The 16,248-nt window shown below is 27.4% G+C and overlaps 2 protein-coding genes across 3 annotated transcripts; both read right to left on the bottom strand.

The window, feature by feature from the left end:
• Positions 1-2,109: 2,109 nt before the first annotated feature.
• On the bottom strand, positions 2,110-7,047 carry LOC106786009 (apolipoprotein D). Its single transcript, XM_014746946.1, has 5 exons — positions 7,028-7,047; positions 5,646-6,411; positions 3,115-3,343; positions 2,842-3,013; positions 2,110-2,488 (listed from the first exon to the last, which is right to left on the bottom strand). Exons 2-5 carry the CDS (start codon positions 5,817-5,819, stop codon positions 2,329-2,331), a joined length of 735 nt encoding a protein of 244 aa, XP_014602432.1. The 5' UTR covers positions 5,820-6,411; positions 7,028-7,047; the 3' UTR covers positions 2,110-2,328.
• Positions 7,048-8,322: 1,275 nt separating this feature from the next.
• LOC106786010 (centrobin) lies at positions 8,323-13,080 on the bottom strand. Of its 2 annotated transcripts, XM_014746947.1 has the most exons (8): positions 11,405-13,080; positions 11,201-11,306; positions 10,436-11,128; positions 9,651-9,877; positions 9,322-9,524; positions 8,891-9,150; positions 8,658-8,816; positions 8,323-8,546 (listed from the first exon to the last, which is right to left on the bottom strand). In XM_014746947.1, exons 1-8 carry the CDS (start codon positions 12,778-12,780, stop codon positions 8,454-8,456), a joined length of 3,117 nt encoding a protein of 1,038 aa, XP_014602433.1. In that variant the 5' UTR covers positions 12,781-13,080; the 3' UTR covers positions 8,323-8,453. The 2 variants fall into 2 exon arrangements, with proteins under 2 accessions (XP_014602433.1, XP_014602434.1); XM_014746948.1 differs by lacking the exons at positions 8,323-8,546; positions 8,658-8,816 and having other exon boundaries at positions 8,916-9,040.
• Between the last annotated feature and the right edge of the window lie 3,168 nt (positions 13,081-16,248).

Here is a 16,248-nt window from a genome sequence, read left to right as displayed (position 1 = left end):
TAATATCACAATTATTAAGTATGTATTATTTTAAATATTAGTTGCCATAAAATAATGTAATACATTTTGATGATATATATTTATCTAAGTATTTCGTATAAAAAAAAATAATTAGTGAAGCTTATGAAAAAATCGTTTTTTGTAAGCTAACTTTCTACATAAATCGATTAAAGTACTGAAAACTATGACTTTGTATTTAGAGGATTATACAAACCACAGAAATGTATTTTCTTAGAAATATATATTATATAATTTTAATTATATACATTTTTAATTGTACTAAGGCAGTAATTAAGTTTTTAATTAAAATATAACCCAAAAAAGAAGATAAAAACAGAATGATCAATTAAGTTCGTAATTATAAATCTGAACGTTTTCAAACGTTTGTTACCTTTCTTATATTAAGTTGTATCTTTGACAATCATACGATTCAATTTGATTATATAATCATTTAATTGATCAATGTACATTCCGTTTAAGAAAAAAAACAACAATATATACTCGCAAATTTTGCGTGTGCCTTTTTAATTTGTTATGTCTTATTAAATGAATTTCGAAAACAATTCGATGAAAATTGAGGTGACATTTTATGCAGATTAACTGAAGTTAAAAAATCACAAGGCTAGCAGTTTGCAGAATATTTTAGACGATAAAAGTATAACTAATGACATAAAAATTCTAAGAGTCATAAAGGAAGCCATAAAATATATAAGAACTTCGATCCACAAGCTGTTGTGCGAAAAACGCTACGCAAGCATTCAAACACAATTGCCTAATACAAGATACTTTCTGATACTATTCAAAGATAGAAGATGAAAATCAACATTAAAGATAAGACTGATAAGTGTTTATTAACAATAAATTCTTTGAGTAAGAAATTCGACTCATTTGTATGATTTATTTCTCGTGAAATTATTTAGAAGATTACTAAAAAATCTGGAAATATTTTGAGAAAATTCATGCTGTACAAGAAACAAAAATATATCAGTAATCTAAAGAAAATACAAGATATTTCTTTATACTCCAAAACTTTGACTATCCTAAGAATTGTTAATTTAATCCAGATTATGAATTGATTTGATCTAATTGAAATTGCAGAGTTGCAGTGACTTCAGAAGATCTGTTAGGACCAAGTGTTGTTTGATCTTGAATCTTTCCTATCTATTATGATGATTTTCATGATACTTCTATGGTACTTTTAGAATGAATAGTACTGAGTTCAATTACAACTAATTACAGTAGCAATAAATGATATCCTGCATTAAGCAAATGCAAAAAGAAATGTTTTGATCTTGTATAAATATATGTTAAGTTCATAATTTAGGTGAATCTATTAGGATGCTTTGCATGGGATATCATAACAGAAAAAAAGCCTATAACTTATTGTTAATCGTAAAAAGATTATAAAGAAAAGAAAACTAAATGATCAGGAATTAGAAAAAATTCTCAAACTGCTGAAGCCCAAGCACCCAAAATCCTACCATTGATGACGACTAAGGCGACTATTCTTTAAACCGACTATACTATATTTGACAAGTACAGGATATAAAACTTAATATATTACAGACTTCCATATAAAACATATATATACACATAAATAAATTATAAAAAATATATTATTGAGACAATGCACTTCCAATTTTTAATAACTATGTAATAATAATCAAAATATTACCTTGATCCAATAGACATGTTACTAGAATTTTTATACAAATTAATTAGTATTATACATATTATATTATATCGAATAAATATTTTAGAAGTACAAGAAAGATTCATACCTAGCAAAAACTAACGAAGAATATTTAGGAATGTTAATTATTAATAAAATGTTCATCGTTTCCATAAATGACTTACATTCCATATTTTTTTTATTTATTTCTTTTAAATATATGTTATTACCTATTTACTATATAAATACCTACCATTAATATCATTGAATTATATATGACGAGACCAATTAAATAAATTTAAATTAATAATATAAATATTTAAAAACCTATAATATTTTTAAAGAAAAATTATGAAATTACTCTTATTTTTTGTAGATAAAAAGAATGTTTAATAATAAAAAATATCTATATTTAATAATAAAATTTCGACGAGAACTATGTTGCATCTAGAAAAAATAACGTTTTATTAAAATTATTATATAATTATAAATAGAAAAAAGAATTGATGAGCATTGTGTGTGCTCTAACATAATAATTGAATTAATAATATTAAGTTTAAGTATCGACATCGTTGTAATTGAAATATTACGAGATATACCTACATACACACACATACATACGTACGTATGAACATAATGAATTATTTAATCGTATTTTAAAGTCGTCTGTGTTTTCGTTTAAATAAATGTCTTCTGTTAGAATTAATTTTCTTGTCCGTCGTTATTGGAACGAAAGATATACTGTATGGCGGTACATCCGTTTGATTGCATTGTTTTTGTTCCATAGGAAACATATACTCCAAATCTATATCGTATCTGTTAACACAATGTATATATTTTTATTAAATCAACGACGCGTATGTTTATTCATAAAAAGAAATATTCACATATCTCTAAATAAATAATTATTTCTATTTAATATCACATGCAATATAATGTATAATAGTACAATTTTGTTCGTAATTATAATAATTATTAATTTAAATAATTGTTATGTTAGATAAATCTCATAAAATCATTTTTTTCGATTTACTCCACTATCATAATTATTCGATCATAATTAATAATTAAGAAAACCAAAAGAAATATAATTTGACAATAGAGCAAATTTTACAAAAAAAAAAAAAACCAAAAAATTAAAGACAAATAAAATGTAAAAGCCTACTTACTTTGGTAATTTTTCACGAAGATAAGAAATAACATTAACACCTAAACTAGGTTGTCTACTCATAATAAAACTAGACAAATAACGTGGACTTTTATTTTTTTCGGCGCAGTGCATCAGTAAAGCCCACGTTTTGTAATCCGAATCCAATATATATGTGTTATATATTTCTTCATCTAAAAGAATGACTCAATCAAAATGTATTACGCAGAAAATATGAATTATTCAATGAAGTTCGCACGTTAATGGAAGGAACAAAAAGGCATTCGAAACTCACAGGGAAATTCCGCATGAACCCAATGTGCTGGAAGCTCCGGCGAAGGAATTTTCCATGTGATATTACCAACGAGTTGTTCATTGATCGGATCATCAGTAAAACTGTACGTGAAATTCATAGTAACCTCTGCACTTTCCGATGAAACGGACAATTCGGCTCTCATACATCTATAAATTAGAGCTTCCTCGGAACTAGCATAATATTGTACTATGTACCATGATCCAAGAAACTATAATAATATAATTATTTTTCTTAATTCAATCATTTTATTGTTTATATTATATAATCAATTATTAATTTTTCTAATAATATTAGTAGTAGCAATATGATTTATTTTTAATTATAATCGACTCTGTTATTTTATAGTAATAATTTTTATGCAAAAGCGATATATTTGATTCATCCTAATTTTTTAATTTTCTTAAAAATTTGACTTAACACTACTAAATGACAACAATTTTTACGACTTATATATATTAGTTTAAACAACAACAAATATTTAAAAGTGAAGATTTTTTAAACGATTAGAATAGTTTGCAGATAATAGTTTGCAGAGAATAAAAATTATGTAAAGTAAATAGTCAAGTGTAAAAATTGATTATTGAAATTTCTTTCTGATAATTTCAATGTAAAAGATGTACATTTAGATTGTCCCGTTGAAGGGGATGACGATAAAATAAAGGTGAATGATCATTGTCAAATAACAACGCGGAAAATAATTGATAAATTGCATTTATCGAATTCAACTATTCAGTATCACTTAAAATACCTTGGATTTAAATCATGAATAAATTTTTTCTTTTACTTTTCATTAAAAAAAATAAAAAAACGAAATCATTTTTTGAACACTTTATATTTTCATAAAATGACGTAATATTTACGAATTCCTAGCGCAAAGATGTTATTTTTAGTTGAACCACGATAGTCTAAGTTGTTCATACTTGAAGCGTACTTCCAAGTAGTCACCCGGACAAACTACTTTTCGTTGTGAATACTTTTAGAATGGGTCAAGAAAACAGTTCGAAAATAACATCAAATTCCTATACTATCAAGGATCATTGAGTTCAGTACAATGGTTATCCCGTTGACCTCACGGAAAGATAATTCAGATCCGGATGCGATAATTGCGAGCTCGTAATCAAATTAGTCGTTTAAAGTCTCGATCGAAATACAAGTATATATCCCGCAATTAGTTACTATGAAAATTCAAACGAATTTACTTTAAATATATTTAATACCATAGTAATTAATTTAATCTATTTTATACAGTAAATTATTATGCTTTTTTCTTTTTTTTATCAAAAAGTAATTAAAATAATATACAATCTACAATATATAACATCTTGTAAATATCTATATTATTTGTGTTATAAAATATATTTGTTTTATATAATATAATATTTTGATTATAATTTATTCATATTAGATAGATATTATATTAGGTAAATTATTATAATATAATATATTTATATTATTATTTACATAGTGTTTATTATACACTTTATTAAAAAAAAATCAATACTTATGAATACTCGCGAATGTAAACTATTTTAATATAAAAATTAAACTCGTAATTATGAATTAGAAGAAAATTCATGCATTATAGTAGAAACTGCTTTCCACCGTATACTACGCGACAATCTAAAAATAAATTTGCTAAAAATTCTGTTTAAAGATAGAGAGACAGAGAGAGAGAGAGAGAAAGAGAGACAGAAAAAGAGAAAGAGAAAAAAATATCACATTTCTTTCACAAAATATTATTGTTACCGTAATAAAAAGTGTCGAAAAAATGTAACAACGTCGTGTATATCAATTTGTTTCCACGTCGAAAAGAAAATTATTATCTGTGTCACTTTTTTGGCACAAGTTTGGAACGATCGAGAAAACATCGTTTTCAATATCGCGGAAGATCGAAGTACCGGGACAATTAAATTACAATTTGAATCGGCGCGTTACAGAACGCTATTTACTCTGCTGACTGGTCGATGCTAAATTACCGTTCATCGTCAATCCGGAAAGCTGCAATATTAGCGGCTAATAAATGGATGGATTTTATCATACGTCAACAGACAAAGAACGAACGAGTGAACGAACGAACAAACGTGCGAACGTTTTCCATTAAAAACAATTGTGAGTCAGGTTCGACTAAATTATGGGATGAGAAATTAATTTTTTTGTCATATCTTTTCCCTTTCCCTATAATATATTATATTACTATTATCACATTTTTTTTTTTTTAAATTATCTCAATTCGGATAAACGTGTATTACATACAAAAAATGAAATAAAAACCAAATAGTTTGTTTCTTTTGAAATATAATCGAAAGTATAGAAATAAATTATAGGAGCTTCTTTTGTAGAAAGTTCTTTTTACCCTGATTTAGAGAATACAAAAATATATATATTTTACATCGAAAATAATAATAATAAACGTGAAATATGTGTTCGGGTTAATCCAATAATAAAAAAAAAAAACAAAGGAAAAAATTTGAATAAAAAGGACGAAGATCCTTAGGAAATGTTATTGTTACCTCTGATATGTCAAAGTTTCGTATTCCCTTGACTCTTGGACATTTCGTTTTGTCCTCTCGTCTTTTCCAGCCGATTCCAGTACTATAGCCGATCAAAGAAACGAACAATAACAATGAGAGAACGATCAAAGAATAATCGAGGAACTTGAAACGTTTTATTCCAACTTGATGCATTCTACTCTCGTGGACTCGCGTTCGAGTTCGTGCCACGAGAGTCACGATGAGAGTCACGATGAAAATGAGAGAAAGAGAAAGAAAAAAAAAGACAAAGAGAAAAAGAAACAGAAAGATAGAAAGACACGCACACGAGGAGTAGAAATTGTCGTTTGGTTTTGTCGTATCTCTTCGTGGAACGAAACTCGCCGACGAGTACTCGACTAAAAGGCCACGAAGCGAGCGTGAAGAACGAACGAGCTCATGACTACTATATACCTACTATCTCTGTGAGGCGCCACAGAGAGAAAGAGAAAGAGAAATAAAGAGAAATAGAGAGATAGAGAGAAAGAGAGAGAAAGAGAGAAAAAAAATAAAAGTGGGAGGAGGGATAGGTCACTATCACGTTCCTCCCTTTGCATTCTTCCTTCTCTTTCGTTTTCAATCGGCAACTTGTTCTCCATATACTGCATAGGATCCTCATAACCGGCGCCAACTTGCAACAAGATTTTCCATAGACGTTGATATATCCTGAATTGAAGCTGTCCGTCCCATCAGATGTGATTCTTTTTGCTTTTGGTTGTTCCACACAATAGTTGGGGTTTTACTTTATCTAAGAAATTGAATTATTTTTGTAAACAGTTTATAATGACAATTAATTAGTTTGGATATGATGGGATAATAGACGATTACATTAGTATTTCTAATTAGAGATAATTATAGTTATATGTTTGATATTTATCTGTATAAGCTATTTGATGATTTATTAAGTGTATTTTGAAATATATCAGAATTATGATTTATTTCATTTTTCTTTAATATGAGAGATAATTATAATTACATTTATTATTTATCTATATGTAAGATATTTTGTATAAATTAGTCTTTATCTGTAATGAGATTTTTTTGTGTAATTAGAATTTGTATTAATTTGTTTTTCAGATAAGATAATTATCTACAGTTACTTTTAATAGTCATCTATGTAAAATGTTTTCGTTTAACTAATCTCTATTTATGATAATAATTCTAAATAAAGATAATTAGTATTATATGATATTAACAATATTTACTTGATTATTCAAAAATCAGAAATATAGTTAAAATAATATTTAATAATTAATAAATTATTAATTATATCAATTGAACTCCTTCAATAATTATATATTCAAACATTTATATTAATAATATAATATAAAATAAACTTAATCTCTGTGTGTGTATGTTCATACCTTCAACTCGGATTTACATTTTCTTTTCTTTGTGAGTCTCTCTCTCTCTCTCTCTTACTCCAAGACATTTTCGTTCTTCTCTCGGGTCCGTACATTTCATCATCTTTCACCGAGTCTCTAATCGCTTAAACGTTCTTTACTCCTCGAAGTTGGCAAGAAGTTAGAGCTCTTCAAGACAAATAGTAACGTCTCACCTTCGAAACGGTTCACGATACTATTTTGATGCGTAGGGTTGATCCTGACGAACTATTACTATTCACGAGACATTACCAACCTATTGCAATTCAATAACAGTTCACGTATAATCTCATGGTGAACTACGAAATATAATAATCTGGAGTTTATGACCAACTTTAGTTCATATCGTACAGATTCTATAATAGATAGAGAAGGATCACGCGAATATCGAAATACAAATATTTTACTACACACAATGTCTCATTTAAAATAAATCCTCTTTCGTAAATGACGAGTTTCCTATGTTCGTAAATGCATTAAGTTGGATTTTGAATTAGGTTTACTAATAAAAAAAAGAAAAAAAAAATGTTTAATTTATATTTAACTCTCTATAACATCATGTAACTTTATAATATTTTATATACACAGAATATCCTAGGTTTTTAACGTAAAATTTTACCAACACATTCTACGAGTAAAAATAAAAACAAGATTTTATACAACAAATATGCTGATAAAATTTTGTGAAAAAATATTATGACACTCTGTACACATAACATAAATATTATTTATTACATATAAATATGCCATGTAGTGTATATACCAATATTATTAATTAATAATCAATATAGAGAGAGTATATTTAATATAGGTATTATTATATCAAATACTATGTTAAATATGAAAGTTTCACATATTTAACTATTTTCTTTTTCAGGTACTAAAGCAAATTGGGTTATAGAGGGAAAAGAAAAAATTTCAAACTCGTTCAATAAAATGAAAATAAACTCTGTTCGCGGCTTACGAAACTCAAGAGATAAATTGTTTCATTATCAATGAACCACGTTTGTCTAATCGTACATCCTTTTCCTCTGCTTCGGACATAGCAATGTAATTATGTTGTCGGTATAGTATTCATTTGCGATGAAAAACTTATATTATATGTAAAAAGGATTAATAAGTTAAAGTTACGTGAATTGTGGTTGTTGTGATAGAAAAATACTGTATTAAATACTTTCGCTCAAGTATATTGGAATGTTTATAAAAGAAAAAATAGCAAAAACCAAAAAAAAAAAAGAAAACAAAAAATATAAATAAATAAAAAATTATTTTTTTTTTAAATAAAATAATTAATATCTCAATTTTTATAATTATCTCTAGATAATTGTACTGCACCGAAACGATATTCTCGTACAATATCAACTTCATCTATACCCGAATTATCATTTACATGGTTGTGAATCGAATATCATTTCCACGGTGGTTTATTTCTTTGTTGATCAGTTTTACTGCTGAACTTTTGAGGTACAGATATATATTCGCTGCAATCGTGCGCCGAGCTCTGTAATAAAATTTTTCTATTTTTTCTTTTCTTTTTTTTTCTTTTTTCATACGAATTAATCGATTTTTAATGAATTGATTCATTAAAAAGAAAAACAAAAACAAAACAAACCTCCGAGGTAGCTTGCAATAAAGTACTATCTTCGTTCGTAATACTTAATTCTTTTTTAGTATAGTGCTTTCGTGGTACTTCTCTGTAAACTGTAGGAGAACAGGACATAGTATGTTCAAAAAAACTATACTCTTGTTTAGGTTCTTGCATTTCGGCGATCTATGAAATAAATGTAGTAATAAACATGAATACGAAAAATTCTTCCTTTATTTTCATCAATAAAACGTTCTTACGAGTTTGATATATTTACGAAGATCTTCTTTCGAATCCATTTTATTTGATAATGGAGTATCGATTAAATTTTCGTTACGATTATGTTCATTCTGAAAAGTTTGCATTCTAGAGGACGACGACGACGTCGTTGCCGGTATCATCGACGGTTCCTGCGAAAGTTTGATTTGACAATTTGACATTGTTTCACTCGGCATTTTGCTTTCAAAAAATTTCTCCGCCGTTATTCTTTCTAACGGAGACAGATTCTCGATATTACCACCTATAAATGTGATCGTGAAAAATTATGAATGACCAAAAGAAAAAAAAAACAAAAGAAAAAAAGAAGAAGAAGAAAAAAAAAATAAAAAGAAAAATCATATGAAATGTTTAATGGAATAAAAAAATTAAAATGCACGAATGGTATAAACGTTATCGATCGATTACGAGATACCTGATATAATATGTAACGCCTGTTGCCATTGTTTTTGCATTACCGAATGCAATTGTTCCGCCAATTGTGATTTATTAGTACGTTGCGAATTCAAATGCATTTCTAATAATGATGACTTTTGCGTAGCTTGGGCCAATTGCAACTCACACAACCGTTTTTCTTCTTTGTGCTTTTCTTCTAATAAATTTATTTCTAATTGATGCCTAAATACGAATATTTGTTGAAACAAACAAAAATTTCGACTATTATTAATCGTTCCAACTACAATTATTATATTATTGCATATTGAATTTTGTTATTTTTTCGACTAATGAAATTTGTTCACCTACTTATTAATAATTTCTTTGATTTTGCTTGCCGCGCATTCGGCTATAACTTGTTGCCTTGATTTCAATTCCTCAACGAATTCTAATTCCGCCGAATCTAATTGTGTTTGAAACTCCTGCAACTTAGATTTGACGACTTCGTCGAGTTTCTTTTGATATACCTCTTGTAACTCGCTGCTCAATTTAATCTGTTGTTCCTCTAAAGCTTTCTTTTCCTCCTTTGCCAATCTCTGAATTAATAATAAATACAATTGAATCAGATTATTACGCATGGGATATAAAGTTATGCATGATGACCTAAAAATCGCTTTATCAAACAGAAAAATTAGAAATCTTTTCTTTTAAATATTCAGAATGGTGGCATTTCGGACCAATATCTTTTTAGCAACGTTATAATTAGAAATTAATATCTTGAAATGAAAAACAATATATTGCAATATTGATTTTGTGTTAAAGATAATTTAAAAAAAACAATGTATGAAGAAAGTAAAGAGAAAAGGCGAGGTCCGCACGCACAATTATAATGTGAGAATCCTACTTTTGTTTTTATTATTAGTGATGAATGTTGAATCTGTCTCAACTTCACGTGTTTGTAATAAGTTCTTGTGGAAGTAATAAATAAAATCCGTGCTTATTAGAATTAATCGAATGGTCTCCATTATTTCTATAGTAAAAACGATTAATCAGCCATCTTTATCTAACATTTTGTATTTTATTTTTCTTTTCCTTTATAAAACGATTTTTAGGATACCATGTATTATTTTATATTATTTTTAATGATACTGTACTTCGCCTTTTTTCGCATCATCCAAAGAATTAAGCAAAAATATGTTTTTCTGTTCTAAAATATTATTTCTATTAATTTCTTCTTTTATCTTAAGTTGTAAATTTTCTTTTTCTTGTTTAAGTACTGTTAATTCTGCTTCACAAGTATCTAATGCTTTATGTATTACGCTCATTTCATTTTTAACTTCGTTACTTCGTAAACGTTCTCTATTCAATTCCTGTTGAACATTCCTTAAACTTTCTTCACTTTGTTGATTGGTTTCTATTAATTTATTGTATTCTAGTTTTATTTGTTGATTTCTATTTTCTGCAGCTTGAATTAAAGTCTTAGAATTTTCTATTTCATCAGCATGTAATTTTAACATGTCGATTTTTTCTTTCATCAAACTATCACTTTTTTCTTTATAACCAGCCGCGAGGTCTAATGCTTTAGACAATTCGTTCTCGAAACGTTTTATTTGTGATTGATATTCGTTTATCTCGGATTGATGTTTCTCGTTGATATTCGTAAGATTTTTTTCTAAATCTTCGTGTTCTTTTTCTAATAACTTAACGCGTTGCTTTAATTTCGACCATGCATTATTAAATTGTGAAATTAATATATCTTTTTCGTAATCTACTCTAACGGCAACCGCGAGTTTTTCTTGATGTTCCAATAAACGTTTTTGAAGTTCCTGAATTAATATTTCGCAATGCTAAAATAAAAATTATTTTTAAAAATATCACAATTCAAAGTATAGATCTTAAATTTTTTAATTTGATCATACTTCTCTTCGAAATTTTTCTTCTTCTAATTTAATTCTAATCATTTCTCCTTGCGATTTGTTAGTATTAGTATCCCAAAAGTCTGACAAAGATAATAATTTTTGTGGCCTTGCAAAGAATAAAAAATATCAATTTTGTTAATTATTTTACATTTTCTTATTAAATAAAAAATAACGCAAGACTAATCTTTATATTTAAAAATATACCTTAAGGAAGATTCTGTGTCTTTGACTATATCTTGCAAGCTACTAGAATAAAGTGGTTTTGTACAAATATTTGTTAAAAGTTCAGATCTAGTTTCTGTAACTTCAGGAACTACTGTATGTTTATTCTGCCCACTACCACTATGTAGTCCTTCGGAACTTTCTAAGATGTTTGTTATATTCTTTTGTACTTCCTTTGTATTACTACTACCTATCTCGCTTTTCTTGAATTTAATTTGATTTGACTCTGGCATAGATAAGGTAAAATCAGAACTTTTTTTACTATGTAATTGTTCTATATTATTAGTAGTTTTATCTTCCATATTCTGAACATTATGACTCTTATCAGCAACAGTTTGACGAACTCTTTCTTCCCATTGTTTAAAATTAGATATTAATTTATCGGTTTCATCTAATTGAAATAAACTACTTGGACGGGTAGTTAATGATAAATCAGTATAAGCATGAATTTCTTGATTTTTGGAAATAGATTCAATTTCGTTGATGCCTTGACTAGCTTGTTTTTGAAGAAATGACTCCACCTTCTTCGGATTACATTGATATGAAGTAGCACCATTTATTCTTTTAGATAACTCCAAATCGGTAGCTTCCATTTCTTGAATAAGTTCATCCACTTCGGAAATCTCCATGTTTATTATCTTTTTACAATCCACTTTATGCTGTCCTACTGTATTAAGCAAGGTAGATGGTACTAAATATGATTTATCGCAAGCTTTACTGTACATATTATTTGCACCGTGATTATCATTTGAAACAGAATACGATTCCCTTGTTACCGAAGTACCAGCAACAACATGCGGGATCCCAAAATGATAAAAAACAGATGGTACCAAGAGAGAATCCGTATGAGATTCTAAACCTTCATGCTTTTCATGATCACATGCGTTAGTATTAACAGGGTTAGTATTATTAGTTTCCAGAGTATAATGACTCGATCTCACATCATTCTGCTTTGAGTTAGTACGATTGGATGATACATACCTAGTTGGTGTAGAAGGAACTGAGAGGGACTTGCGAGGTTTCACAGGACTAGTCTGCAAACTGGACGGTTGACTTACAGAAAAGTTGCTTCTGATTGATTGCTTACGATACAAGTGTCCGTTGTCTTGAGTTTGAAAATCCAGAGAATTTTCCAATAAGGATATATCCAAACTGTTATCTTTAGACTCAATAGCAGATATTCTACTTTCTAAAGATTGCATATGACCAACTAGTTCCGATATAACTCCTCTTCTTCCACAAGAGCGATCTAATTTTTCATAACTCTGTCTACTAATGTCGGAATCAGAGGAGGATGGTACAAGGAAGAGATCAGGTGGGATCAGGAGTAGGACATCTGTATCATCCGAATCACTCATTATCCTCTTTCTTCCATCAGCAGTAATTAATAACCACGCTGAAGTTCCATACACCGTCAAAAAGTTCACATACCTTCCATATTATTAATTTATCAATTGATGTATTATATTCTATAGATAAATATTTGAATTATTTTGATCAAATATATTAATAACTCCCTTAATTCACTATTAATCACCGTTATTTCACTAGTAATTTTCTTAAACTTTTTTCTACACTCATTATTATGGATTAAAATATATATTGACAGTTTTGGATTATTTGGAGTAAAATATATACAACAGAAAGAGAAAAAGAAAGAAAAAGATAGAGAAAGAGACAGAGAGAGAGAGAAAGAAAAAGAAAAAGAAAAAGAAAGACCAAAATATATGAAGGAGTAAACAAGCCTTCAGGTTAGTTCACCATTTTCCACAACATTGATAGAAATTTGTTAACTCACGAATATTAAACTGATCATTAACAATTTACGAATGGTACACTGACATATTTAATATTACAATCATTTAATATAATATTGAAAATCCAAAAAGATTTGAAAATAAATTAGATAAAATAATTAAGCAATACCGCCAAACAGTGAAGAGCGTCCGTTACTACTGTTTACTATTTGACAACGCCATCTATTAGATATATTCTGTACTTAAGATGAAACTTTAAATTTTAAGAATTGCACATGTGCACCATCTAGTTTTAAAAAAATGCAATTGGAGATGGCACTATGATTATAAAAAAAATTACTAAATTTAAAGAAAAAGAAAAAATAAATATATTATACAATTTATTTCTCTAATTAACATAAAATATTTAATGTAACTTACTTAAAAAAAAACAAATACTCGATTATTATTATATTTTTTAATATAATCTTTAGAAAAAAAGATCAGATAAATTTGACGTTGGTTTGATTTGTAAATTATTTAAATTTATTTTTGCATTTATTCCTTACCTAATTTTATTAGAATTCAATTTATTTATTGAGAGTAATAAATAAACAGATATTTGATCTCTGATTTTGGTAATTTATATTATGCTAACGTATTTTACTGATTTATTAATTAAAAATAATGAAAGTACGTGCCATATTATTCGCAGACAATAACAACAAAGGTTCTTTATTAATATAAATTAGTTTTTGCATTTCGATAATCTTTTATAGATATCATTATGGAAATTACGTATTCTCCGATATTATTTGCAATAAATATTATATGACAAGGTACATATTCATAAGTATATATGTATATATATGTATATATGAAATATGAAATACATATTTTTCTTGTTAATGAAAGATGAAAATTATTTTTAACAGAAAGTTTATAGCCTCTCTATTTAAGCTTACTAATAAGGTAACTTTAAAACTGTAATAGTTGCAGTACAATTCGTTTATTTTTTTCCTCATCGTTACTGAGATCAAATAGATGAACAAAGTTCATGTAAACTGATTTTTGAAAATTCATTTTTTCTTCAAATTGATTACGTATCGAATGTTAGAAATTATGAACGACTATTTTATCAAGTTAAAACGATAATAGTCTTCTAAGATATTTACACGTCAACGGAAGCTTGTAGAAAGTTTATTATCGAAAATGGATGCGATGGTAACGTAGATCGAAACTTTAGAGTACAACTCGAACGATCTGTAGGAGATTTCGAAAGATAAACATCGTACGCAAATTTGATACTATTTTCAGATATTCACGAGATATTTCCAGTATACAAAACTCGGGGAAATACTGATAATTATCTTTATTTAATGACTATGTTATTTATCTATAAAACGTGAAGTTTTTCTAGTCGATTATGTACAATAATTACTTTGAACTGCACATTCATATATATTTATTTCAATGTAATAAATTGAAAGAAAATATTATAAACAAATTTAATCAAAAAAATATTTTTTTAATCAGATTCGTTTTCGTTTTATCTTTATTATATTTCAATTACTTTTCACACAAATATATATGATATATATTTTTAAAATTTATGAATCTACGATTAGATGACTATAGGAAATGTACCTAAAAAAAAGGGTAAATTTTCACAAATATTTAGAACTATATATGCTATAGAATTTCAAATAACAATGTATATAACAAATTAAGTTTTTGTGTGTGTGCCTTCAGAAATGTATTTAAAAAGTAGTCATTACAGAAACTCAAGTAGAAGAAAATCCAAACGGGTAGATGATCACCTGTAAAAAAAAGAAAACTATATTAGTCATACAGTCAAGTGATACAATAGCTGGACATATAAATCGTCCAATTCGCAGATGCACTTTTCAATTAAATTTTCTATTTATTTTTATCAAATCTCAAATTATCGTTGCACACAAGTTAAATTTAAACGCGTGATTTTACACATTTACATGAAATAAATAAAAATAAAGAAATAGAAAAAGTAAAAATATTAAGTTATTAAAAAAAATAATATTTATTAATCATTATGAAAATCTTTTAAACTGCATTATATAGAAAAGAAAAATAGCAAATTGAATAAAAAACGATCACAGTAAAAAATTGTAAAGACGAAACGAGAAAAGAGAAATTACTGTAATATTTACCGAACGTTATTTAGACTTACAGCTTTAAAATTAAATAATACAAAAATTTTAATATTTCTGATTCTAACCAAACAAATATGCATCTTTTTGACGATTTTGATGGACACAAATTTGGTGTCCCAAGGAGATGGAATGGTCCATCATCTCCAATTAAAACTACAAATTAATGACGAGCAAGAAAGTAATATAATAAAATATAAAATATGACTAGAGAGCTATTCTCGAAAAGTTCGAACTTGCTTGTAGCTCGTACACATACATTCTCATGTATTTGGCTTTCTTTATATTATACTAATGTAATTTTATTTTTTTTTATTTTATTTAGGTTTCTAAGGCATTGGGAGAGTCCAGCAGARATACATATACTCAGTCAAAAAATTGTGTTTACTCTTTTTTATCTTCATATTCATCGAGGTAAGCGTTATTCTTTTTTTAAACTATATAGAAATGTATAGAAAGAGTGAGAACGAGAATGAGAGAGAGAAAGAGAGAAAGAGAGAGAGAAAATAGAAAAACAAAACATTCCACGTACAGGCAATTATGAATTGGTGTGTATATTTCCAGGAATTTATCGAGGTGAAGAAAGACAGTCGAAGATAAAACGTAAACAGCCGAACGTTTGACGAAGGATAAGCAGTAACGCACCTCATTCCCCTTCCGTCCTTTAACTAGTTAAGATCTAACGCGAACGTTACGTATTCAACTATTTCATAATTTTATTTCTAACGTGTTATCTAATTAAAACATTCGACAACTGCGCTGATTAGACAACTTTTTATATCTAACATTAATTATTTATGATAGAATATTTTTTAAAGTGTGTGAAATGCCTTCAGAAATGATTAACAGGTAATATTGTACTATAATATAATCTTTAGTATGTTTCAGCTTCTTTACAGAT

This window comes from Polistes canadensis, unplaced genomic scaffold (assembly GCF_001313835.1).
Source record: "Polistes canadensis isolate GaletaPanama2010 unplaced genomic scaffold, ASM131383v1 scaffold_62, whole genome shotgun sequence".
In the NCBI taxonomy this organism is placed as follows: domain Eukaryota; kingdom Metazoa; phylum Arthropoda; class Insecta; order Hymenoptera; family Vespidae; genus Polistes; species Polistes canadensis.
The sequence above is the reverse complement of the archived record's forward strand: the minus strand, read 5'-3'. Positions and strand labels throughout refer to the sequence as shown.

Coding starts and splice junctions, on each gene's coding strand:
- LOC106786009 (XM_014746946.1), bottom strand. CDS start 5,819: ATGCATCAAGTTGGAATAAAACGTTTCAAGTTCCTCGATTATTCTTTG. Junction 3,344..5,645: donor GAAACTTTGACATATCAGAG/GTAACAATAACA, acceptor ATATTATTATAG/TTTCTTGGATCATGGTACAT. Junction 2,489..2,841: donor CTTCGTGAAAAATTACCAAA/GTAAGTAGGCTT, acceptor TTGTGTTAACAG/ATACGATATAGATTTGGAGT.
- LOC106786010 (XM_014746947.1), bottom strand. CDS start 12,780: ATGAGTGATTCGGATGATACAGATGTCCTACTCCTGATCCCACCTGAT. Junction 9,878..10,435: donor ATGATGCGAAAAAAGGCGAA/GTACAGTATCAT, acceptor TTATTAATTCAG/AGATTGGCAAAGGAGGAAAA. Junction 9,525..9,650: donor ATCAAAGAAATTATTAATAA/GTAGGTGAACAA, acceptor ATTCGTATTTAG/GCATCAATTAGAAATAAATT.